A 24,404-nucleotide genomic window follows, 5' to 3' on the forward strand; every position below is an offset into this window, starting at 1 on the left:
CTGTGATACTATTTTTTATCTGTTTTTTAAAATCTATTTTTATCTGTTCTTTGTAGAAATCAGTTCTAGTCTTTTTTATTTTTTTAAATTTTTATTTATTTTTTTTAGAGGGAGTGGGAAGGGAGAGCGAGACTCCTGGGTGGCTCCACGCTGGGTTCAGTCTCATGACTCTGAGTTCATGACGTGGGCCGAAATCAAGAGTCGGGTGCTTAACTGACTGAGCCACCCAGACACCCCAGTTTTAGTGTTTTTGTTTTTTAAAGAGATTTATTAGAGAGAGAATGAGAGAGACACGCTGGAGGGGAAGGGGGGCAGGAGGGAATCTCAGACAGACTCCTTGCTGAGCACAGAGCCTAGTGTGGGGCTCGATCCCAAGATCCTGAGATCAAGAATCTGATGCTCAACCAACTGAGCCACTGAGGTGCCCCTTAATCTTTTCTCAAAGAATCTCATGAAATGAAGAGCTAAAATACAGGCAGAAATAACTAAACATTTACTATGAAATGCTTTTATAAAACTGTTCACTCAGCAGGTTTTCCATTTGCAAATTTAAATACTTTTAGTCTTATTAAGGTAGTAATATATTTTTGTAAATGGAACTTTGCCTTGACTTCATTTAAATTAAATATTTAAGAAGTTGAGAGAAAACTGACTTATAGTGTGTATGCTGAGATATTTTCTGGTGGGGGAGGATTTACAGAGTTCAGATTCTTTAGATGATACTCATTTCTGTCTGCTGTTCTCCACATTTGTAGAGAAGGCATTTGGAACAAGCTGTAAGACAGTGAAGCAACTTCAGTTACTTACATTATTTCTGTCATATATAATAGTTCTGGAAAGTCACTGGTAGTGAAGATTGTAAAACTTGGGGAACTGGGAGAATAATCCTTCATCGTTCTGCAAAAAAGGCGACTTCTAATTACTTGCTGCATAAAGATGGCCAGCTTCGTCTTCTTAAGTTGAATGATTAACCTTAAGTAGACGTAAAATGTTCAATTTAATGGAGGTTTGTTCAGGTAGATTTTGCTGTCACTGCTTAAATAAATATAAAACAATGTGTAAGGTAAGGCAGTTTCCTGTTTTCCTCAAAAGAACATTATCAAAGGGGGGGATTTTTTTTGTGAAAGACCCGACGCAATTGTGTGAACTTTTTAGGATGGAGAAGAAAGTCAGATGGTTACTTGAAATATTTAATGTGGTACTTTTCTGTCCATACATTGTATATAAAAATGACACTATTTTAGGGAATGTTTTTACATTAGAACATTTTAAAAATCACTTTATCCTAACTGAAAATGTCAGTATCTGTTGCCTTGCTTTTTGAGTTACATGTTTTTGTAGCACATAATCTTTATTTCTGTCTAAATTCGGGGAGCACCTGAACTTTGGAATCTCTTTCATTTGAACATTTATGCTATACCACAAGTTAATTATTTATAAAAGCATGTAGCTGTTTTTCTGTTCTGTAGGTGCATGTTTTAAATGATTTTTCACAATAAGCTCTTTTAAAATACTGCCTTCAAAAGTGATTTTCTAAAAAGGCTTATTTCTGGCAGCATCCGAGTTTTGGAACCATGAAATCATACCCTCAGGAGTAATGACCGAATCCATACTAAGTTTGTTCATACCCTCACCTTTCCTTGAAAAAAAGGGAGGGGTGCCTGTGTAGCTCTGTTGGTTAAGTGTCTGACTCTTCTCAGCTCTGGTCTTGACCTCAGGATCAGGAATTCTGGGCCCTGCATTGGGTTCCAGGCCCAGCGAGGAGTTGGGGAGGAGTTTGTCGGTTGCATCTATAAGCCTTCAAAATTAGCTAGTGTTTATTTTTGTCTTGTTTCTATTTAATCAAAAGTAAGTTGGGAAAATCTACTGTAATGGTAGATATGTGAGTTCTTAAATACAAGGAACCCTTTTTATTGGCAGGTATATTTGGGCTAAATAAAAGGATGTTGGCCTTACAGTTGGGCACCTTTTAATATATAATCCGTTCACAATTTATATATAGAGAGAACTAAACAGTTAATTTTAAATAGTCTGGTAGTAGATGCATTAACAAATGTAGTATATCCAGTAGATGCATTAGTAAGCATGATTAAAATGAGAAGTATTGGGCGCCTGGGTGGCTCAGTGGGTTAAGCCGCTGCCTTCAGCTCAGGTCATGATCTCAGGGTCCTGGGATCAAGTCCCGCATTGGGCTCTCTGCTCAGCAGGGAGCCTGCTTCCCTCTCTCTCTCTCTCTCTGCCTGCCTCTCTGTATACTTGTAATCTCTCTCTGTCAAATAAATAAATAAAATCTTAAAAAAAAAAATGAGAAGTATTTATTCAGGTTTTCTTTCATAATGCAGTGTTTTAACATCTGATTAAAATACCTTTGATAAAAATCAGTGGACTTTGGACTTTTGGAGGCACTGTCATATTCATAGTTGATGAGAAGATCCTAGATTTAAAGTGTTTTCTTTGTTAAAGAAATGCCTTAAAAATAGTCCAATAGGTATGGAATATTAAGTTTTGTTTTTGTTTTAGATTGATATTTTGTTTGCAAGATTAGCACTGCAGACTATTCCAGAAGACTTGGACTTACGAGATGACAGTCTGCTTAAGAATTTAGATATAAGATGCATAAGAAGTCTTAATGGTATGTTAAAACCTACTTCTGTTTGCATAGTAACAGTTTTTGTCAAATGCAAAATAGGTTTTACCTCAGATGTAAAATGGAACTTTTTATAGCCCTGCTGTTTACCCATAGTGAGTCGGATAAAATATGCTTTCCTTAATAGTTAAGACTGCAGAGGGGCTATGTGGTAATTTATTTTACTAGTATCTTGCACTGTTACTTCTTTTCTTCCTGGGGCATTTAAAGACAGACATTTGTACTCTATTACTAGTGGTTTAGGTTTCACTGCGTAACCCTAATTAATTGTGATCGTACACTCTTGATAACCTTTTCAGCTGTTGTGTTTCAAGGGGTTACTTTTGAACACTATTGTATTTACATTTCTATTACCCTGTTCTCAAAGAACAATTCCTGCAAACTTCAATGGATTAAACCCTTGTCCGTATATCTGGATGGGAACAAGTTTTAATTATACAGTCAAAGTTTGAGATTAGGCAGATTGGTTGGTTTATAGTAGTATTTGTGATAGGAGATTAAAGTTTTAGATTTTTTATTTGCCTTTTTATTCAGTTAACGTTACTGATTCAGTGAAATAGTTTTTATTTAAGTTTGACATCGGTCTTAGAAAATTGAAAAGAAACATCATCATTAAACTTTTGATGATTTAACGTTCTGTTTTTTCACTCCCTGTTAATCAGGTTGCAGGGTAACCGATGAAATTTTACATCTAGTACCAAACATTGACAACTTCAGGTTAACTCTGAGAGCTATCAAACTGTGGGCCAAACGTGAGTTCAGAATTTGTTGGCTAGCTTATTAAAAACGTTTCAACTGTTGTTCAACACTGACTTTTCTTTTTGCTTTTCCCTTATCAACAGGCCACAACATCTATTCCAATATATTAGGTTTCCTCGGTGGTGTTTCCTGGGCTATGCTAGTAGCAAGAACTTGCCAGCTTTATCCAAATGCAATAGCATCAACTCTTGTACATAAATTTTTCTTGGTATTTTCTAAATGGTATGTGTTTAGATTATATTAAAATAAAATTGATTGTAGACACTGAAGTTTAGTCTTATTTCTATGACATTTCTGCAGCTGGTTTCAGATTCAAATTTTAGTTCATGATGTAGCCATTTAGGTAGCCTTGGGGAGATCATGTTGTATATAAAATGGCAAACCTAAATTCCTTTCCTTTTCCCTAGCTTTCCCAGGATAGTAAGGCAGGTGCTTTTTTTGTGCTTCCGTTTCCTCTAAATAAACCCAGAATTTTAGCCGTCATGCCTGCTAAAAGCCAATTAATTTATATCAGTTTTAGGAAGTATGGATGAAATTACATATACCACTTCTTTTACTCTTCCGACTCTTCTGAGTCTGTAGCTCTTTTCTTGGAAATTTTATTTTTTTGCTTTCAGCTGCCCATTTATCTCTGGTAAAATATTATAAATGTATATAAAAAGCTTTTAAGAATAACTATAAATGTGTAAAAAATAGCAATTTCGTCATCCCTTTGAGATTAGCTGTTAAAGCAGGAGAGTTTGTTTTTTAAAGCGTCTTCATTTCACCATGTTCACATTTGTCAATCATTATTTCTTTTAAGAAAAGTAAGCTAAAAAAAGATTGCCAATTCATATTAGTTGCTTTGGCCTAAAAGATTAGGTTTCTTGGTTTTTAATCAAATTGATCTTTGAGATCTGTCTTCCCACTCAGTACTTGCCAAACCTTGTACCTCCTCCCTCTGCAAAAATAGTTCTTTTTTAGTTATTTTATACAAATTTAAGTTATTAGAGATTTATAATATAGAACTTTGCCCCACTTTTCAGTACACATTCTATTATATACAGATCTGATAGTGCTTAATCATATATCAGTTTTGATGAGATGGACTAAAGAGTGTCATAATTTCTGTAATGCTACACATACATAGTAAATAATATTTCTAAGAAGCTAAGCTTGCTACGAAGGATGGCAAATATTTTTGAATTTTTAATCTCTTCGCTAAAGAACTGAGGTAGCTAACTCGTAGAATGCATCTTGAAAACAAAGTTATTTGTATCACAAAGTTTCATCACACACATTCATGTTAGAGACTTTAGGTTGTGAGAGAAAATTTCCCTAATCCGTCTCTGTAATTATTCATATTCCTTTGCCGAAATGAGTTAACTTTTTCACCCTCACTTGACTTTGGATGTAGCCAGTATGAGGCTAGGACTTTTTTCTTCCAGGAGGGGTTTATCCTGTTGAAGGTTGAGGTGAACACATCAGATGTCTTGGGATAGTATTTTCTAATTTAAATAGTGCTTTTTCAGTTCTTTGAGAGTCAGAGAAGATGTATGACTTACCAGCCTGAGAAAGCTACCAGATGGTTTAAGTTGATTTCATAGTTAGAGGAAAAGTATTTGAAGTCGTCTTAACATCAACAGATTAAGAGTAAAAGATGATAAATATCAAGAGGGCAGAATGAATGAAGAAGGATCACCTTCACAAATGCTGTATGTTTAACAAAATACGTTTAGATGGTAATATCCAATAGTCTTATCAAGTGCTACAATCTTTTTAAACAGGGAATGGCCAAATCCAGTGCTATTGAAACAGCCTGAAGAATGCAATCTTAATTTGCCTGTATGGGACCCAAGGGTTAGTGTATTATTTTTTCCCCTACAAATTCGCACTGTGCAATAACGAGTAAAAATCACCTGCATAATCTTCAGGGAGACCTCCCGTCCTTTTATGTATGAGTGGACATGTCCGTATTACACTTTCTTTTAGATAACCTCAACTATAATTGTCCTCTGATGTGAGAAGCATAATTATGTACCCTGTAAACTCCTTTTAATTGTACATAGTTTATAATATCAAGTTCACTAACATTTTTAATTTATTCTATATAGAACTACCTTGTAAGTCAAAGTTTGTGTGGGCATTTGTGCTTAAAAAAAATAAAAGGATACTCAAAATCCCTGTATTTTTTTATTTGATCTAAATATTCTGTTAAAATTGGGTTGTGGTAGGAAAACTGTTTAACGTTTACATGTGGCAGATAACTTCTGAGCAGTATCACTCTAATTACTATGATGTAATTGTAAAAATTGGTTTGGATATTTCAGATTACAAAAACCTGGTTGGGATAAAAGAAGAGCTTCTGTTCTGCTTTTGGGGAACCGCTTATGCAGTTTAGATGTTAACAACATGCACTTTATTAATTGATAAAAGAAATAGAGGTTTCAGTAAGACTTTTAGGTCTATAAAATTCTATTTTTTCTCCAGTAATTTCCTATTTTATTACAGTATTGAAAATTATGACCGTTTTAAGTCTGTTAATTACATCAAGCTATCCGTTTTCAAGTTTTCCAAACCTCAGTCATTTAATTTTGGAAGGAAGTGAATTGATAGTTTCCTTTGTGGAAATATGTCAGTTATCATTAGTATACAGGTTAAGATAAGTTACTAAGTAATTTCATTTTTTCTTAAAATGATAACACAGATAGTACAGCCTCAGAATGTTTTAAGAAGCTTATACTTCCTATAAGTTAATGATGTATTAAAAATTATGTTTCCATTTTGTTTAAAATTTGTTTTGCACAGAACACTATTTAGTATGACCTTTTTAAAAAGTGTAATTGTGTGTGCATCCCCATTTCTGTTGTTGAAAAAAGAAAAACTAAACATCAGTAGATGCTCAACTAGAACCTTTTTTGCTTGGCAGGCACACTGTTTCTAGTAAGATTGCCAAAATAGTCATGCCCAAATGATCGAAGCAAACCTTTAGTTGAGACCAAATCTCAGATTCTGTGAAGAATTCCTATAAAAACAATGTCGCCTTCCATGGTTTTTCTTTCTCAACTCCAGCTATGAATGACGTAAAATGTAATCATTGGTTCAGTTTAACAAGGGGTAAAAAGTCCAAGTGTCTGTTGCATATGTACTTGAAGAAACTGATTGGCTGTTGTTGTATGTAGGTAAACCCCAGTGATAGGTACCATCTTATGCCTATAATTACACCAGCATACCCACAACAGAACTCCACGTACAATGTGTCCGTTTCAACACGGATGGTCATGGTTGAGGAGTTTAAACAAGGTAAGTGTTTATCCTTATGCTCTCCTTTGTACACGAAGGATCTACATACCATTGTAGACCCAGTAGTTGGCTATGCAGTTTAAAATGAAGAAAGCAGTCACTGAAGTGGGTTTTGGTGTTTATTGATTACAGTATGTATTTGAGAATTGACTTGAAAAACTCAGTTTTTATCCTTTGAGGCCAATTATTTTTGATTATAGACTAGAAAGTTAACCAGTTTAAAGCTCTCCCTTTAGGTGGCCCTTTAAGGGCTACTTTTAGTGCTGTGCGGTTGCCTTGTAAAGTTTTAAAATGATACCAGCTTGTCTCCACTGGTGACAAAAGAGATGCTTTTAGCAAGCTATATACTTTGAGTAGGATTGGGGCCAAAATGCCTGTTATTTGGAAGAACCTGTAAACTTTCTGAATCCCAGCAGTACAGTTCCAGTTTCATTGCCAAAAATGGTCTTTGAGGGAAGTAGCTGGAATAGGATTATTTGATTTGATTGATAATAGTCATGGAAAGAGAAGTAGCTGTACCACTACCAACTTCAAACTTAGGAGTGTAAAATTCTTTTCTCTTCATGGGAGAATGTTAGAAACATCAGGAAGCTTGTTTTTAGAGAGGCCAGAATCAGAGCTTATGGGAAGTTTTTCTTTCTTGGTTAACTACAGTGCTTCACTTTTTGGAGAGAGCCATCCTATGAGCATGGCATTTAGAGTAACGGTAATTTACCAAAAATTTGGCTCTCAAAAACTCCTCCACCTTCTTGAAAAGTGTTTATGTGAGAATCTCTGTCTTCTAAGGTCATAGACTGAAATTGCTGTTTGTTAAAGTTACGATTTTAGGATTATAGTGAATGCATGTGGTATGTTTAAGATCTTTAAAATTCTAGATTGTTAGACTGAAGCATGCCAACATTCTAATATGTTTTTAATTTAGGTCTTGCTATCACAGATGAAATTTTGCTGAGTAAGGCAGAGTGGTCCAAACTTTTTGAAGCTCCAAACTTCTTTCAAAAGTACAAGTATGTATTTTAAGGCATGTCAGACATGTTGCTCTCTTAAGTAATGGTTTAATGGTAGCGTATGTGACATCTCTTCTTGCTAGACTAACGTAGTTTTAAAATTTTCCTTTAAACATCTTCCGTAGAATTTTCCTTCCTGTCACAGAGGGTGTACTGTTTTTAGTAAACCCTTTATTTTTCCTTTGTTGAGGAGAAGTGTAGCCCCTATAGTTTGCTGCCTGGTGTAACCGAACTCCTACATTTGTAGCAACGCTAGTTCTGTAGGCGTCTTTAAGTCATCACCAGAACACTCAATCCATATGCCTTGGCAGAGGAGTGAGCAGTTAAAATCTGTAGTTACTGTTCTCTCTTAGGAAACGAAGTATTTTGCAAGTTCTGGAAACTTACCATTGAGATTCTATATAACCATAAGCAGAGCTAATAAAATGCGGACATAGAGTCAGTGAAGTGTTTCCATTAGTTATAGCACATGATTGGCCTACCATTTTCCCCTAATGTTAATAAAGCCCATCAGATATTTCTACAAATAATTTTCTTGGAATCTAAGTGGGTGTAATATTTTTTACGAATGGTTTTAATATAATGATTTAATACCTTAGTACAGGATAAAAGCCTGATTGTGTTGGTTTTGATGAAAATTGTAAGCTATAATAAATCTTACTTTTTAAAAAAACAATGGACTTGCACTTTTATTTGCCCTGAGCTGAAAACTTGCCAAAGTCCCACTTAAAATTTTTTTCTTTAATGCTTGAAACTTTCCTGACCATTTGATCTTGTGTTGGATTGTGTTTTGTAATAATCTAAGCAAGATTGCTTTATGCTCTTTCCCCAATTAAAAACAAGAATGATGACCTTCATGATGTCTCTGTGTTTTGTTTCTGTATCTTTTGCATGAAAAAGCAATATGGAGCCAGCTTAATTGTTGTGTTCTGGGAGCACTGCGTTGTCAGTAAATATTTAAATAGCATAACATTGAATGCTCTTGTTTATTACTTATTCCCCATAAGTTGTGCTTTTCCATTTGGCGGATAACTTTTTTTGTTGTTTTTTTTTATTTTAACTGATGTTGAGGAAGTACCTTTGAACATTTAAACTAATAAACACATATTCTGATATTTAAGACTACAACATCAAAGTATGTAATTGCTTGTATGGAGAATAAGGACGAAACTGGTTTTTTAGAAAAATACCAGCATCTTTTAATACCTGAGAATCAAAGACTAAGCTAGAATCATTCTTTTTCCTGTCTCACTTCCTCATAGGACTAAGGTGGGTAGAAAGAAGTTTTTGAAAGTACTCAAGTGGCTTCCTTTACTTGAAAGATTAATTGTTGAAATTGAAACCTTGATAGTGTCGTCTGTTTGAATACAATACATTTGCATTACCATAACTTCGAAGGTTTTTTTTTTTTTTTGAACCTTGTTTAATCTTTAGTCTTTTAGAAGTTTTAAGTTGTCCTATACGCCAAATAGTACTTAAAAAGTCTTCAGTGGACTGAATGAAGGATCATAGATTATTGTCTTTAGTGAGTTTTCTTGAAACAAATTATTTTAGGTGATCAAAAACAACTTCACAAGTATGATTAGGTTTGAGGAGGTAGCACCAAATAGAGGAAATTCTATCATAAAATTTAAGTTTTAGCTATGAGTCCCGAGAAAGCAAATTTGAAAACGTGACAGTAAGGCGCTAGTTTTATCTATATCAAATCCTGTTTGTATTTTAACTTCTCCAAAAATGTCATCTCTATAAATATCTAGTGCTTACTATCATTAGAATGTAGAGGTAGTCATTGATTTGAATTTTTCTTTTAACATATCAAATGTAATACCCCCCAGATCGGCTGTACATCTGAATTGAAATCCTTCGTTTTCTCTTGAGTCTGAGTTGGTTAAGCCTTGTTTGAAGTATATCCTGAAAGTAGTGCCATTTGTTAAATATTAGATTTTGAATTGTAATATACCTACCTATCATTCTCAGAAGGGAAGGAAGCATGGGAAAATTTCATTTTCTTAAAAAAGCAGACAAGTCATCTTCCAGAAGATCTCAGTGTTCCTTGAGAAAAAGGGGTAGTACTGCTTTGTGCAATTTTAAATAACTATAAGAAGACATTTTTCATGTTTTTCCTTTAAGATAATTCAGGTTGACACGTAGCAGTAAAATCATCATTCACATAGGAAATGTGAATACTTACTTCAGGTATTCCATTTCACTAGGAAAAAGAGGAAGGAAAGGTAATAGCAAGAGGCCAGCATGTTTCCTAAGGTATAAGATTATTCACGATTTCAAGGAGTGTGTGTGAATAGACAAATTTAGCCTTAAAATGTTTTAAAAACTTAAAATACTGAACTTTAATTCTTGGGTCCCGAGTTACTTAAAAGGATTTTTCTCTAAGATGATTAGATTTTTCAGTACACATATTTGAGCTATAATCTACCCAGGTAAAATATTAATGTGATGAAATGGCCAGGAAACCTGCTTACATATTGTTTTTTGGGTAAATAAGGTATTTGTTAGGTTATTAGGTAATAAAAGCTGCTAAATTGTTCTTAAGAATTTTTAAATAGGTTTTAATTCATTGGAGATGTATTTTTATAGTAAAATTTTTTACTGGAAACTGGAGATCTTTAAATTTGAGGGAAAGTTAATGACTTGCATTAAGACTTGAGAGTGTCTCCTGAAGGAATTTGAGTATCTTGAGCAAATAAATGATGGTGGCAGTTGGAAATTGGAGATCACGTTTTTTGGGACAGCAATAAAAAAAAAGTAGTCTAAATTTAGAAATAACTTCTTGGTCTCTCTGTTTTCTGATAGGGACCTTAGGAATTGAATACCAGTTCTGGTTTTTAAAACTTAACAAATTTGGTTGGTATTTTGGTTTCAGTTTCTTAGCCGGATGAGTATTTGTTTTATAAATGGATTCCTAATGGCAGGTTGTTTCTATTAAACTTAATTGTATTTTATATATCCTTTTTTGCTTAAAATTGCTTAGATGTGGCTGAGTAAAGGACATAACCACACTCCCCAGGCCTCCCTCATTACAATAAGTACCAAAGGTGAACTTTTTAAACTTCAAAATTTTAAACTTTGAATTCCACCAAAATTTTGTTCAAATGGATTGTATGTTTTGCCTTTGTAAATAGAGAATATTGTGCATCATTTGTTGAAGACTCAGGTGGTGATTAAGAACATCCATTTAAATAGTGTGGTAAGAGTAGTTTAGGGACTGAGAGACTTTTGTCCCTGTCCTAGGTGAATGCAGACAACTTTGCTTTTTGTGCACATGCCTGCTTTTTATAGTTTGTTTCTCATTGTAAGTTGTCGCGCTTCTGTCAGAGAGCTCTTCTCCATCTTCCTCCCCACACCCCACCTGCCCAATCTGCTCAGGTTGCTGACTGAGCTCGTGAGGATTTTAGTGCATTTAAGAGAACTTAAGGGCTCTGAAAGTGGGTTTCTGTGTTCGTAAAATGCATGAGCTTTTAGTGCTTTTATGTGACTTTTATTAACTTCTATTTATTTGAGCCGCCTGTGTTTGTTCTGTATATTTGGTTTGATCCAAATAATACTGAACAAATTTAAACTGGTGGTAAGGGAAGTATTGGTCTATATGGATTTGAGCTGCATATTCACATATATGTCTACATGTTTTCGTATTTATACATACTACCTCTGTTACCTTGTTGATAAATACTTGAAGTTAGATCATTTGAGCTTCACTTTTTTCCTGCCACTAAGAGGCATTACCCTATGTTACAGATGACGTACATAAACAAGTCTCACTTGGCTTACATAGTTAGGAAGAATCATAACTGTTTTTCAATTACTTAATGAGAGTAAATAATAAGTAATCAAATGGAGTATTTTAAGGAAGAATGGTTAAAAAATGCTTTAACTTGCCAAATTCCCACTGTCCCTAACCTAAACATCTCTCTCTTTCTTTCTCTCTTTCTTTTTTTTAATGGCTAATTTGAACTGGGGTTATTAGTCTTTTTCTGGCCTAGGTCAGACATTTGGTTTTGGTCCGAAACCTTATTTATAATATGTGAAAGATAAGGGTTTCAGCCTTTTTTAAAAAAAAGAATTAACTAATTAAAAAATTTCCATCCTACTCTGGTATTTCAGACTAGTGCCCATACTAGGTAATGTCAGTTTGCTTTTTTTGTGAGGTAGTTTCTAGTAAGAAGTTTGGCTTCTTGCACCTCTAAAATGGGTTCTGTGGAAGAGTACGTTGGACTGGACTTTTTTAATATCATAAAATTACATGAATTATACTTTAGTTCTAAATAGTTTGTTTTAAAAAGACTTAAATTTTTAGTATTTGGTTATGATGGCATTTTATAAAATGAAAACTTGCCTTTTCTCCAATTTAATGGGATTGGATTCTGCATAAAAATCAGATTTCTTCTTTGCTTTCATGTTAGTCATGTCTGCCTTTTAATAGAAATTTATGGTGTTATTTGAAAAAAATCACGAGGCCTGTCTTTAGTATTCAGTTTAATTTTTGCTATCTATTAATTTGAGTTAAAAAGCATGGTGTGTTTGAACTGTTTTTGAGCTTACTGATGTAATATGTATAATTAGTGATCTTGTTTTTGTGGCTAGAGGCTTGGTACATTATTTCTGTTAAAAAAACTTGGTTTTAATAGATTATATTTTAGTGAGCAGCTTATAGATATAAAGTATTCCACTGGAGTCTTTGAACCAGACTATCAGTTAATGTTTGTTTATTGTTCTTGAACTAAGCTGCTTTGGGATAATTTATAAAATCACTCTTTTTCAGAACAACTAAACCCACCAATAGTTAGAAACGAGGAATTGAGCTTCTAGGATTTTATGTATATCTTAAGATTGCAGTCCCCCTTGCTAAACTGATACTGATCTAGAACTGTCACAAAACTTACATTATGGTGTTAATATCCAGCACAAAGCAGTTAAATAAAATAAATAGCATGTTGTCTTTATCTCCAAAGGCATTATATTGTACTTCTAGCAAGTGCACCAACAGAAAAACAACGCCTAGAATGGTGAGTATAAGATTAGACTTTACAGAGAAAATAAGCAAAAATCAGATAGCTTCAGAACACAACAGATGGGAGAAAGCTTGTCCTCCCATTCAGTCTGGTTTTATCCAAAAATGGAACTTTCCTACTTGTAGCAAAGTGTAGGCACTTGGGGATTCATCCACAACTTTGTTTTTTGTTTCCCTTACGGACATCCATATATTATTAACTATATTTAAAGTTCTTTGTTTTAGCTTACTGATTTTTTTTTCTTTTAAATATTTGCAGGAATGTCTTTTGTAACCTTCTTAGTTTGAAATGTGGCTTGATAATCCTTCCTCAGTTTTGCTTCAGCATTTTTGTTTAGAGTCTAAGACTGGTTTTATCTATGCAAGTTCAGATGGTTGAACTGCCCTCACGTGTATTTAAGTATCATCTTCATTTTACTGCTTGGTGTAAACGTATTTGACTTTGTGCATTTTATTTTATTTTTTTAAATTAACCAGAACTTTCATTAATACTAAGTGACATTTGTTCAGGGTGGGCTTGGTGGAATCAAAAATCCGAATCCTGGTTGGCAGTTTGGAGAAGAATGAATTTATTACGCTGGCGCATGTGAATCCCCAGTCATTTCCAGCACCCAAAGAAAATCCTGACAAGTAAGCAGTCTTCTAATTTCATCTAGTTTCCTTCTCTCCTTTTTAACTTGTGCTCATAGAAGCTTAGGCAGTTTTTAATAACTAGAGTCACCATTCTGTTGATCATATATGGCACAAAACCAATTTGAGATTAGTAGATTAGGTTTTCCAGATTGGAAACAGGAGAAAAATTATTTCTTGAGAAAAATCAGTATTAAAATACTTTTCTTTGATAATAGTCTAATGATATACCTATTAATTAATTAGAGTTCAAATGATGCATATCTGCCTTTTAGCATTTCTTGAAACTTCTCACCCGTGGTATATAGTCATCAGAATAGCTGCTATCCCAAATATGTCTTGCTTTTCATCTTAATTTTTTGAAAGAGAGAACATGCTTTAAATTTACCTTGCAGGGGCGCCTGGGTGGCTCAGTGGTTTGGGCTGCTGCCTTTGGCTCGGGTCATGATCTCAGGGTCCTGGGATCGAGCCCTGCATCGGGCTCCCTGCTCCGCAGGAAGCCTGCTTCCCTCTCTCTCTCTCTCTGCCTGCCTCTCTGCCTACTTGTGATCTCTGTCTGTCAAATAAATAAATAAAATCTTTAAAAAAAAAAATTTAAAATAAATTTACCTTGCAAAAATCTGATTTGTGTTAGATTCTGAAACACTGGGAAGATTGGTTAATAAAAGGCTCCCATTATTCTTTTAAGGGTCTTTCAGTTTCTGGTTCAGTTCCTGTATTATTTACTTGAGATTCTACTTTGCCTATACTTCATTGCATTTGGAAGGTGAAGGAAGTTAAAAAAGATAAAGTAGCATTAAAGAAAGATTGAAAAGTATAGGGGAACCGATCGTTTGAGATTTTGTGACCGTGGTATGGCCATTACTCTTATTTGTTGATAGAGATTATTTTCTTTTGCAGTCCTGTGAAAGAATTGTTATGTGAGTTTTTTATCACTTTTTGTTGCTGCAGTCTTAATTTATTAAAAGACTGATCCATTCAGCACATAGATTATTGAATGTTCAAAAGTACCTGAATCACCCATTGTTCCTGCTGTTGTGCTGTAGTCAAATTACTTTCATGTCGTCTTTCTTCTTTCTCTTTTCTAAAAAACGATTTATTTGTTTTAGAGAGAGAAAGGGAGAGCAGGGGTCAGGGGAAAAGGAGCACAGGGAGAGGGAGAGAGAAACCCAAGCAGACTCTGTGCTGAGTGCAGAGCCCAGGGCAGGGCTCAGTCCCGTGACCCATGAGATCACAACCTGAGCCCAAACCAATGGTCAGATGCTCAAACCAACTGCACCATCCAGGTGCCCCTCATGCCACCTTTTCAACTGAGTTTAAAAATTTTAAGGATTATATGTTAAGTTCTAGTTAAAATTTTTGTCTAGAATACTCTCTCTCTCTTTTTAGATTTTTCTAAAATGCATTATTCCTTTTCCTTTGTTAGTTTGAACATAATTTTGTTGTGCCTTTCATACTTGGGATCATCATTAACATTGGCTCTTAGTACCCTGTGTATATAGTCATAGGAATATGAAGGACAGGCATTGGGGGGATAGTTTTGATGGAATTTTGGTTTAGAACTTCACTTAGTTTGCTGACACATTTGTATTCCACATACCTCAGGTTGTCAACCACATTGATAACATTTTCATGAAGTCTTGATAAAATAGTAACACTTTTCTTACTTTGCAGGGAAGAATTTCGCACCATGTGGGTGATTGGGTTAGTGTTTAAAAAAACAGAAAACTCAGAAAATCTCAGTGTTGATCTCACCTATGATATTCAGTCTTTCACAGATACAGGTATATCTCTCCTTGGATGATCCAAACACGTAACTTGCATATTTTAATTTGTCTTCATGTGTACCATAGTAATATTTGCAATAACTGTTAATTTACTTGGGAAAATTAAACAGTGATTATCAGAATAATCGTAATGTTTTGGCTTAGTTATTAGTTTCAGTAATGTCTAATGTATAAGGAGGGTTTTTTTTGCATTGTAGCTTTAAAGTTAAGTAGGACCATTTTAATGTATTAACAGTTATTTTTGAAGTTAGAAGAGAATTTGATTTTGTAGAAGACTGAGTCTGTGTCTGACTGCCTCAGTAATCTTGAACCTTAGCCATTGACAAGCTAGACTTCTGGTGATGTGAGGAAATTTTATTCTTTGTATCAAATATATAGTAGACTCAAGTGTTGATTCACAGGTAGAGTATCGGGTGATTAGAGCTACATTTCAGATTCACCCATACCCTGAGAGAGAGAACTGAGATAGAATAGTTTGTCTAAAGAACAAATGGGTGTAGTTCACAGAAGCAAAGGCTATACACAGATGTACAACTTTTCAAGGGAATGGTAAACATGTATAGAGACAGAGATGAATGTGCGAGTGTGGCGACTAGAAGGTGGTTGCACTGTGTGTGGGATCACTAGCAGTATGCTGTCCCGGAGCTGCTCCTGGAGGTGTGGTGCTGTCCGCTGTGATTCTGACCATCAACAGCCTTGCTGTTGGTGATACAGTAGCAGTTTAAGTTTTCAAATGAGACAAGATGAACTCTAAATGAGACCCATGGTAGTTGCCTCCTTGGAAAATTCAGATTAAAAAGACTCTGTTTTTATGAAAAATTGAGTTGATTTCTCTCAAATAATCGATAAGTAGGTTTTTCATTTTTAGGAATATAAGTGGCATATGGCACAATTCTTAGTGAGGAACACTGGGAACACTGAGGGATATTTAGTGTCCCTAGCAAGTAGTAACCCTTAATAACTGACAACAAAAACACTCATACACATTTTTTTAGGGTGAGATTTGGAGGGTGGTAACTCCATTGCTGAATAGCGCAGAAGTGTTTTTTTCCAGAGTAAAAATTCTGATGTCATCTTGAACTATAAACTAAGAAATTGTGTAGAGATACTTGAATTAGAAAATCTGTTTTGTGCATTTCATCCTCAATTATTTATCTAAGATTGTGCTAATGAACCATCAGGATTTTCAAGGAATTTTTATTTTGGGAGGGAAGTGTTCAGTTGTCCTGGATCTTGAAACATTTTAATGGAATACTTTGTGGGATTTTCTTTTTTCTTTTCTTTTTTTTTTTTAAGATTTTATTAGAGTGTGAGTGAGTATGCACAACCCCGCACAAGCAGGGGGTAGGGGCAAAGGGAGAGGGAGAAGCAGACTCCCCGCTGACCAGAGAGTCCCATGTGGGCCCCATCCCAGCACCCAAAGGTTACGAACTGAGTGGAAGGCAGATGCTTAAACGATTGAGCCACCCAGGCTCCCCCTTTGTGGGATTTTTTCTGTTTTTTATTTTTATTATTTTATTTATTTTTTATTTTTTAAATTCAATTAACATATAATGTATTTATTGGTTTCAGAGGTAGAGATTAAGTGATTTATCAGTCTTCCATCACACCCAGTGCTCATTACATCACATGCCCTCCTCAGTGTCCATCACCCAGTTAGCCCATCCCCCCACTTTTCTCCCCTCCAGCAATCCTGTTTGTTTCTTATTCTTAAGAGTTTCTTAGGTTTGTCTCCCTCTGTCATTTTGTCTTGTTTTATTTTTTCCTCTCTTCCTGCATGATTCTCTCTTTTGTTTCCTAAATTCCACATACCTGCGAGATCATATGATGACTGTCTTACTTTCAGATGATTGGCTTACTTTGCTTAGCATAACACCCTCTAGTTTCGTACACATTGTTGGAGATGGTGAGATTTCTTTTCTTTCTTTCTTTCTTTTTTTTTTTTGATGACCGAGTAGTATTCCATTGGATATACACACCACATCATCTTTATCCAATCATCTGTTGATGGACATCTGGGCTCTTTTCCATATTTTGGCTTGGCTCTTGTGGACTTTGCTGCTATACACACTGGGCTGTACATGCCCCTTCAGATCACTACATCTGTATCTTTTAGGAATACTCAGTAGTGCAATTGCTGGGTCTCGGGTAGCTCTGTTTTCAACCTTTTGAGGAACCTCCATGTTGTTTTTGGGAGTGGCTATACCAGCTTGCATTCTTTGTGGGATTTTCTAATAAAACATTTAATATGTTCGGTACTCAAATTCTTACTTCCAGTCTCTTCCAGCTTCTCTTCAGATCTTTTTGATCTCAGGTATTGGCAGCTATATCCCTGTAGTTGTTCAAGCTAAAAATCTTAGAGTCCTCCTTGACTCCTGTTTTTCTCATAATTTGATGAAGAATCCTTTTGTCTCTACTTTTAGTATCCGTTGAAATTCCTGCTACTAATTGCTGTCTGCTGCTTTCCCACTAGTCCAAGCCATTTATCATTGTTCTGTTGTATTACTCTCATTAACTATAGTTTCCTTGGTCTGTCCTAGCCCAGCTACTAATGGTATAATGGTTATTCTCAGCCAGCATACGAAATGATATTAAGCCAGATCATGTCTTGCCTGCTTAAAAACTGTAATGGCTACCATTCTCATTTGGAAAGAAGTTCAAGTCCTTCCTTACTGTGGTTTGCAAGCTTTTACCTAATCTGGACTACTCATTATGTCTCCGGCCTCATTTCCTGTTTTAAGTTTAAAATCCTTTATCCATATGTCTTGGGGCCAGAAAGGTAATAAAGGTAATATTCCTTGTAGGGCTTGGAGCAACATTTGGTAGTCAATGACAGCATTTCTTTAGGGAACTGTTCGGGATTCACATTAAGCAAAGGTAGAGACCATATAGCCACAAATAGGTTAGATCAGGGTTTGTTGTTACCAGATGAGTTTTGGTGCCAATTTTGGGAAGAACTTACGTTTTGGGAGCTTTGGGGATTTCTAGAATTGCTCTTAAGGGATTATGGGTTTTGATTTTTTTTCTTCTCTCCAAAGGCCTTTTTGTTGTTCTTCAAACATCCCAGACATGCTCTCAACTGAGGACATTTTGTCTTTGACCTTGGATCTCCCTGGAATGCGGTTCCATCAGTTATCTTTGCTTACTTCACTTTGATTTCAGTCTCTGCTCTGATGTCCTCTCAGTTTCTATGCTGAGCTTCTTCTTTTCTTCCCTACTCAGTTTTCTCCATAGCACTAGCATCATTTGATATGAATTTTTTTTTACTTTGTTGTTTCCTGTTTTTTGTATTGTCCCTACTAGAATGTAGACTTGAAGTTCTTTTGGTCTCTCGTTCTCTACTGTATCCCCCATGCCCGGAACAGTGCGAAACAGTATAAGTGCTCAATAAATAATTTGTCATATGACTGAATGAATTAATTTTTCCATTTGGGGATATTCTGGAACTAATTTGGATGAATTTATTTTTAGCATTTTCTTTTTGTGCCTGTGACCTCTGTTATTTGAGTTATTGTACAGTAGAAGATGGTGAATACTTAAAGTTTTATCCTGCACATTTTTGAAAAGGTATCTTTGGATTTAGTCAAGTTTGACTTTTGCTGCTTTTGTTACATAATTGGGCTAGAATTTTAAATAGTGGTAGCACAAAAGGGTATGAAGAAGGCCCCCCCCCCCAATTCTGCTGTTTTTTTAGAGTTCCTCTTTAAAGTTATTATTTTAAGAGTAATAAACTGGAAGAGTTAGTATACTTTGTGCTTTTATTCATTGTGTAGACCTCGTGGTATAAAAGGTACTTAAGAGTTTGATTAGGCAATGGATTATGTCAGATGAGAGGTAATTTTGGCCTGATAGTTTTATGCACAGGATTGATAGAAAGTGATCCTTACTTAGAATAGCTTATCCTGGTTTAACTGTCTTTGTTAAAATGTTTTCGTTTCTTGTAACAATTTCATAATTGTGTAGTTTATAGGCAAGCAATAAACAGCAAGATGTTTGAGGTGGACATGAAAATTGCAGCAATGCATGTAAAAAGAAAGCAACTCCATCAGCTACTACCTAGTCATGTTCTTCAGAAGAAGAAAAAGGTAAATTTAGAAAGTACTTACAAAAGCATTACTAGCATAATGTTTTTACTGTGTTCAGCCTATCCCTACTTAAGCATTTAGACTCCGTTTAAGTCATGCTTGAAGTAGATCACAGCATTTAAAAAATCTGTTCCAGGGAGCAAGTTCCAGTTTGTGAAACCTTGCTCCCAGGCGTGTTTCTTGCACATACTTGGAGACCTCAGACAGACTAGTGGCTATGCTTTCTGTCCTTATTTTACATAGACTTATAGTCTCTTTCAGAGTCTATTTAATACCCACATCGGTAGCTAATTTCCTTTCCTTTAAAAAGTAAATTATGTAACATGTGGATAAATTACATGACTTTTTATAAAATGGCTTTGTTTGATTAAGAGTATAGATGTGTATTATTAAAAAATTAAGTTATTGAATATAAAGATCACAAACAGAGGTGACCAGAGTTAATGTTTTGTAGCATGTCGTTCTGGTAATAGTGCTTCCTGTCAAATAACTTACAGCCTTATTTTTCTTTAATTTATTTATTTACTGACTTACTTATTACATTTTTTCTTTAAATAACTATAAAGGACATTTTTTTCTTATTAAAACTTACTGTAAAGGACATACTAGAATTTTAGTGCAGAGATGACAGTTACATTTTTACTTTATGTGATTTCAAGAATAAGTGGCTAATTTCTATAATGGATTATACATTGCAGTGAAAATGAATGGGTCAGAGCTACATATATTAGTATGTTCAATTAAAAGGTTCTGATGAATATGTATTATTTAATAATTTAATAATTTTAATTTTATAAGTTTAAAAAATGTAAAACAATATATTATTTAAGAGAATATGAAAGAAAAGTGTAGCATATAGTATGATATAAGCATCCAAATCAAGGCAAAGAACTTTGGAGTAGATAGGCTGGCTCAGTTTCAGTTCCACTGCTTCCCTGCTGTGACTTGTGCCACCTGTATAATGAACATCACATTCTGGATTTGCTTCTTCTCTAAAATTAAGATAATTTCCTCATTAGATATTTTGTGAGGATGAAATGAGTTAACACCTGTAGAAAGTGGTTTCGACTAGTGGTTTAGCACATAGCAAATGCTCGTATTTGTTTCTGTTGCCATCACCATAACTTGGGGGTAGAGGTACTTGCTTTTTGAGTCTGGTCTAAAATGCAGTTTTAAAAGGCACTTTTGTTTTTAAAGTAACTTGGTACATTAAAGCCTTTATGTGACTTGTTTTCTTCTCATCCTAATGCTTTTATGAGTTAACTAATCTAGAAAGTGGCAAAAAGTACTGTTCTTTTCTCAAGCCATTTTATTTATTTGTAATAAAATATACATAAAGTTTGCCATTGAATGATTTTATTTTTAAACTAAAATAATCAAACCAGACATTTGTCTTCTGATTGCTCCTTGGTGTTATTAATGAGTTTAAGCATCCATACTTAAATGTGTCTTTACTCCATGTAAAAACATATAAACATTTTGTGTGTTTTCAGAAGTCAATGTAAATAGATTGTTACGTTCTTTAACATTATTTAGCTATTTCTATTTTATTAAAACATCTATTTATATCTGAGGTAATTAGATTTTCCAGAACCCTTTATTCTCCAACTACCTTTTAAAACCCCTATTCACATGGTATTGTTGCTATTTGAAACAACAAAAGTATAATTTAAGTAAATTTTATTTTTATTCTATTTCTTAAGGTATTATCTATCTAAATATAATCATCTAGAAACAAAAAGGATTATTAGCATTCAGAAATAACTTACTTAGTCTAAATGTTGTTATTTATCAAATAAAGCTTAACCGTACTCTCATCACCCAGTAATAGCTACTTTTCGCATTCCAGTGTGTGTTTCTGCATAGTCTCTTGGTGCACATATGTAATCACATATCATGTATTTTTAAAAGGTTTTTGATGGTACATGCCCTTTTGTGACCTGCTTTTTGGGTGTTTATTATGTGTCCAAATTATATTACATTACAGATACAATGTGGCTGCTTAGTATTTCTTTGTGTGGCTATAGTATGACTATATCTTTACTTTATTTGACATCATTTGGATTATTTCTAAGTTGTAGTGAAAAAACACTTTCTTGTTTTTAGAAGTAGTATCTAGAAATCTAGATCCATGAATCTTTTCTTAGACTCTTCTTGATTTCTTCCTTTTATTAACTGCTGTTTATTTGCAAAGCACTGTATGAATGTTTTTCTATGTTTTTAATGATAAAACAACCCACAGGTATTGTCTAATAGAGGAAACCAAGTGGCTAATAAATTTGCCCATGGTTGTATAATAGGAGATGTGAATTCGACCTAGGTTTCAGTGTACGTGTGTTTATTTCTCTTTGTAGTATGTTCTGTCATTATTTATCTTTTATTAGAAAGTGTGGATAGAACATTTATGGTATCTTGGTACTGAAGTCTCTCGTGCCAAATTTGGTATAGACATAGGCAAAGCAGAGCAACTGTTTTGTGTTCAAACCAGCCAGTTAAAACCTTCAGGTTCATAGATCATCCTCAGCAGTGGCCTGTTGTTTCACAGATGTTTGATCACCTGGGCAGGAAGGTAACTATGTAGATTTCGTGTAATTTAGTTACTGTACACTGGTGGAGAATGAAATTGGTAGCATTTTTGCATAGGAAAGAAGCTCATTAGAAAATTCTTTTCACAACTGACTTCATAAACATGTGGCATTACCTTCTCTTCCTCTCCATTCTGCCAGGTCTCATCTTCCCCATTTGATTAATATTGATTTATGTACAAAAGTAATGTCTGTAGTGCTAGATCAAAGAATGTCTTGTCCTTTGGGGAACTGGAGCACACACATGCACACACAGACAGACACACGAATGGGAAGTGGGTTTTTGTCAGCAATGCAGTCATCTCCATTAAAATGTTTCTGTAGATAAGTGGAGCACCAAGGCTAAAAAGTATTCTGGAGAAAAAGTTGAAGAAATCAATTGATATTGCAATACTACTGATTGTAGAAACGGAAACTAAGTTCTTTAAAAATCATGCTTTATTTGGGTTTTCCTCTATTAAGTAACATGTTGAGTGCTTTGATTTTTGAGAAGCAGGACTAGCATTAGGACTTACATGTGGATATTAGGTTTCACTTTCAGGAAGTTATTTCTGCTGTTTCTATTTTCACAGGATAATTTATACTATTAGATGTACCGTGTTAAAATTCTAAGTTGGCAGTCAGAGCACCAGAAATTCTTTCTTTTGGGAGAGCCTCATTCATTTATAGATGTTTAGAAGTGGTACTGTGCTGTACTTATTTGATTATTTTTTTTGATATTACTCAATTTTGTGTTCATTGTAGAATAATTAGAAATTGGTCACAATCCCCAAAGCCAGAGATATTTATTGCTAGTATTGGGTTTATCGTTAAGACTTTTTCCCTTCTATGTGTATGTGTCTGTATATATTTATAGTTGTCTGAGTTAAGATTCATGTGTTTTCACATTATAGTGCTTTTTAGTGTGCGGTGTATCTTGTGGAGAATGTGTCCTTTTAATGTAGCATTCCTTTCTCCTATTTTCTCCCATGGAAGAATTGTAGAGTAGTCAGGCCTCTTAAAAGTCAGAAGGTGTGTATCTATGAAATCTTCACCTTATATTATAAGTCAGCATGACACTTCTGAGTTTTCATGCACTTACTGATTTATGCTGTGTAGTAGGAATCATTTTTCAAAGTAAAAGATGTGGGTGAAATATATATTTGACTAAATATTTTATTAATTGCAGCATTCAACAGAAGGTGTCAGATTGACGCCTCTGAATGACAGCAGCCTCGACTTGTCTATGGACAGTGATAACAGCATGTCTGTGCCTTCACCTACGAGTGCTATGAAGACCAGTCCATTGAACAGTTCTGGCAGCTCTCAGGGGTAAGGAAATTGAGGGAGGGAAGTGGACTGGCTGTTCGCTAAACGCATTTGATGAATCCTCTTTTTAGAGTCTTCTTTTTTTTTTTTTTTAAGATTTTATTTATTTATTTGACAGTAGAGGGAGAGGCAGGCAGAGAGAGAGAGAAAGAGGGAAGCAGGCTCCTTGCTGAGCAGAGAGCCCGATGCGGGACTCGATCCCAGGACCCTGAGATCATGACCTGAGCCGAAGGCAGCGGCTTAAACCACTGAGCCACCCAGGCACCCCAAGAGTCTTCTATTTAGCATATTATTTTTATTCCTTCTGATTCAAGATAGCAGTTGAACTTATTTTGGGGGGAAAGTAATTTTTTTTATCCTATTGTGTTGTACTTGTATTCTGTTTTTGAGACAGGTGTATCTTAATTCAAATGTGAATGAATGTTAGTGCTGTAATCCCTCAGATTTCACATATAGATGGTCCCTGACTAACATGGTTTGACTTAAGATGTTTTGACTTCACAGCGGTATAAAAGCAGTACACAGTCTGTAGAAACCATAATTTGAAGTCTGAATTTTGACCTTTCCTAGAGTAGCAGTACACCACCTTATGATAGTCTCCTGTGGTACCTGGCACAGCAGTGAGCCATAGCTACCAGTCAGCCCTTCGCTCCCAGGGTCAGCAGCCAGTACGCCCACAAGCATTCTGCACCCCTGCGGCCATTCTGGTTTTCCCTCTTAGTACAATATTCAGTAAATAACAGGAGATAGTTAACACTTTTTTATAAAACAGGCTTTGCGTTAGGTGGTTTTGCCCAGTTGTAGGCTAATGAGAGTGTCCAGAGCATGTTTAAGGTAGGCTACGCTAAGCTGTGATGGTTGGTGGTTATGGGTATTAAATCATCTTCGACTTAAGGTATTTTCAGTTTATGGTGGGTTTAACTGGACGTAACACCATCTTAAGAAAGATCTGTATTGAGGCTTCTCCTGCCTCCGGGGAGTATGGTGAATGGACAAGAGAATGGACAAGAGGGACAAAATCGCCTTTCTGTCCTGGGGCTGCTTACATCTGTATAGCTGGGGAGCAGATGTGTGGACATACTAGGGGTCTTCTAAGGAAGGTGAAGGTCTTTGTAGGCTGCTTTTATTTACAGGAATTTATTTATTTATTTTTTTTAAAGAATTAAGTGTCTTTAGAATCATTTAACACAGCTAAAACATTTTTGTTAACGAAAGAAATAAGATGGCTATGGTGGCAAGAACTAGAACACAAAAAGGCGTATTTAGGTTTAATCTTCTATAAATTTTT

At 35.0% G+C, this 24,404-nt stretch overlaps 1 protein-coding gene across 6 annotated transcripts in view; it reads left to right on the forward strand.

The window, feature by feature from the left end:
• The window catches only part of PAPOLA (poly(A) polymerase alpha), a 58,175-nt gene that overhangs the window by 21,615 nt on the left and 12,156 nt on the right, over positions 1–24,404 (forward strand). For all 6 annotated transcript variants that reach the window (XM_004754724.2, XM_013057413.2, XM_045073449.1 and 3 more), the window contains exons 7-17: positions 2,521–2,632; positions 3,310–3,399; positions 3,490–3,628; positions 5,173–5,245; positions 6,568–6,688; positions 7,611–7,695; positions 12,663–12,716; positions 13,232–13,351; positions 15,026–15,135; positions 19,102–19,223; positions 22,977–23,119. In XM_004754724.2, coding sequence (XP_004754781.1) covers positions 2,521–2,632; positions 3,310–3,399; positions 3,490–3,628; positions 5,173–5,245; positions 6,568–6,688; positions 7,611–7,695; positions 12,663–12,716; positions 13,232–13,351; positions 15,026–15,135; positions 19,102–19,223; positions 22,977–23,119 — 1,169 coding nt within the window. The remainder of the gene's footprint in view (positions 1–2,520; positions 2,633–3,309; positions 3,400–3,489; positions 3,629–5,172; positions 5,246–6,567; positions 6,689–7,610; positions 7,696–12,662; positions 12,717–13,231; positions 13,352–15,025; positions 15,136–19,101; positions 19,224–22,976; positions 23,120–24,404) is intronic.

Source organism: Mustela putorius, unplaced genomic scaffold (genome assembly GCF_011764305.1).
Source record: "Mustela putorius furo isolate JIRA1106 unplaced genomic scaffold, ASM1176430v1.1 tig00000129_pilon_pilon_pilon, whole genome shotgun sequence".
NCBI classification, from domain to species: Eukaryota; Metazoa; Chordata; class Mammalia; order Carnivora; family Mustelidae; genus Mustela; species Mustela putorius.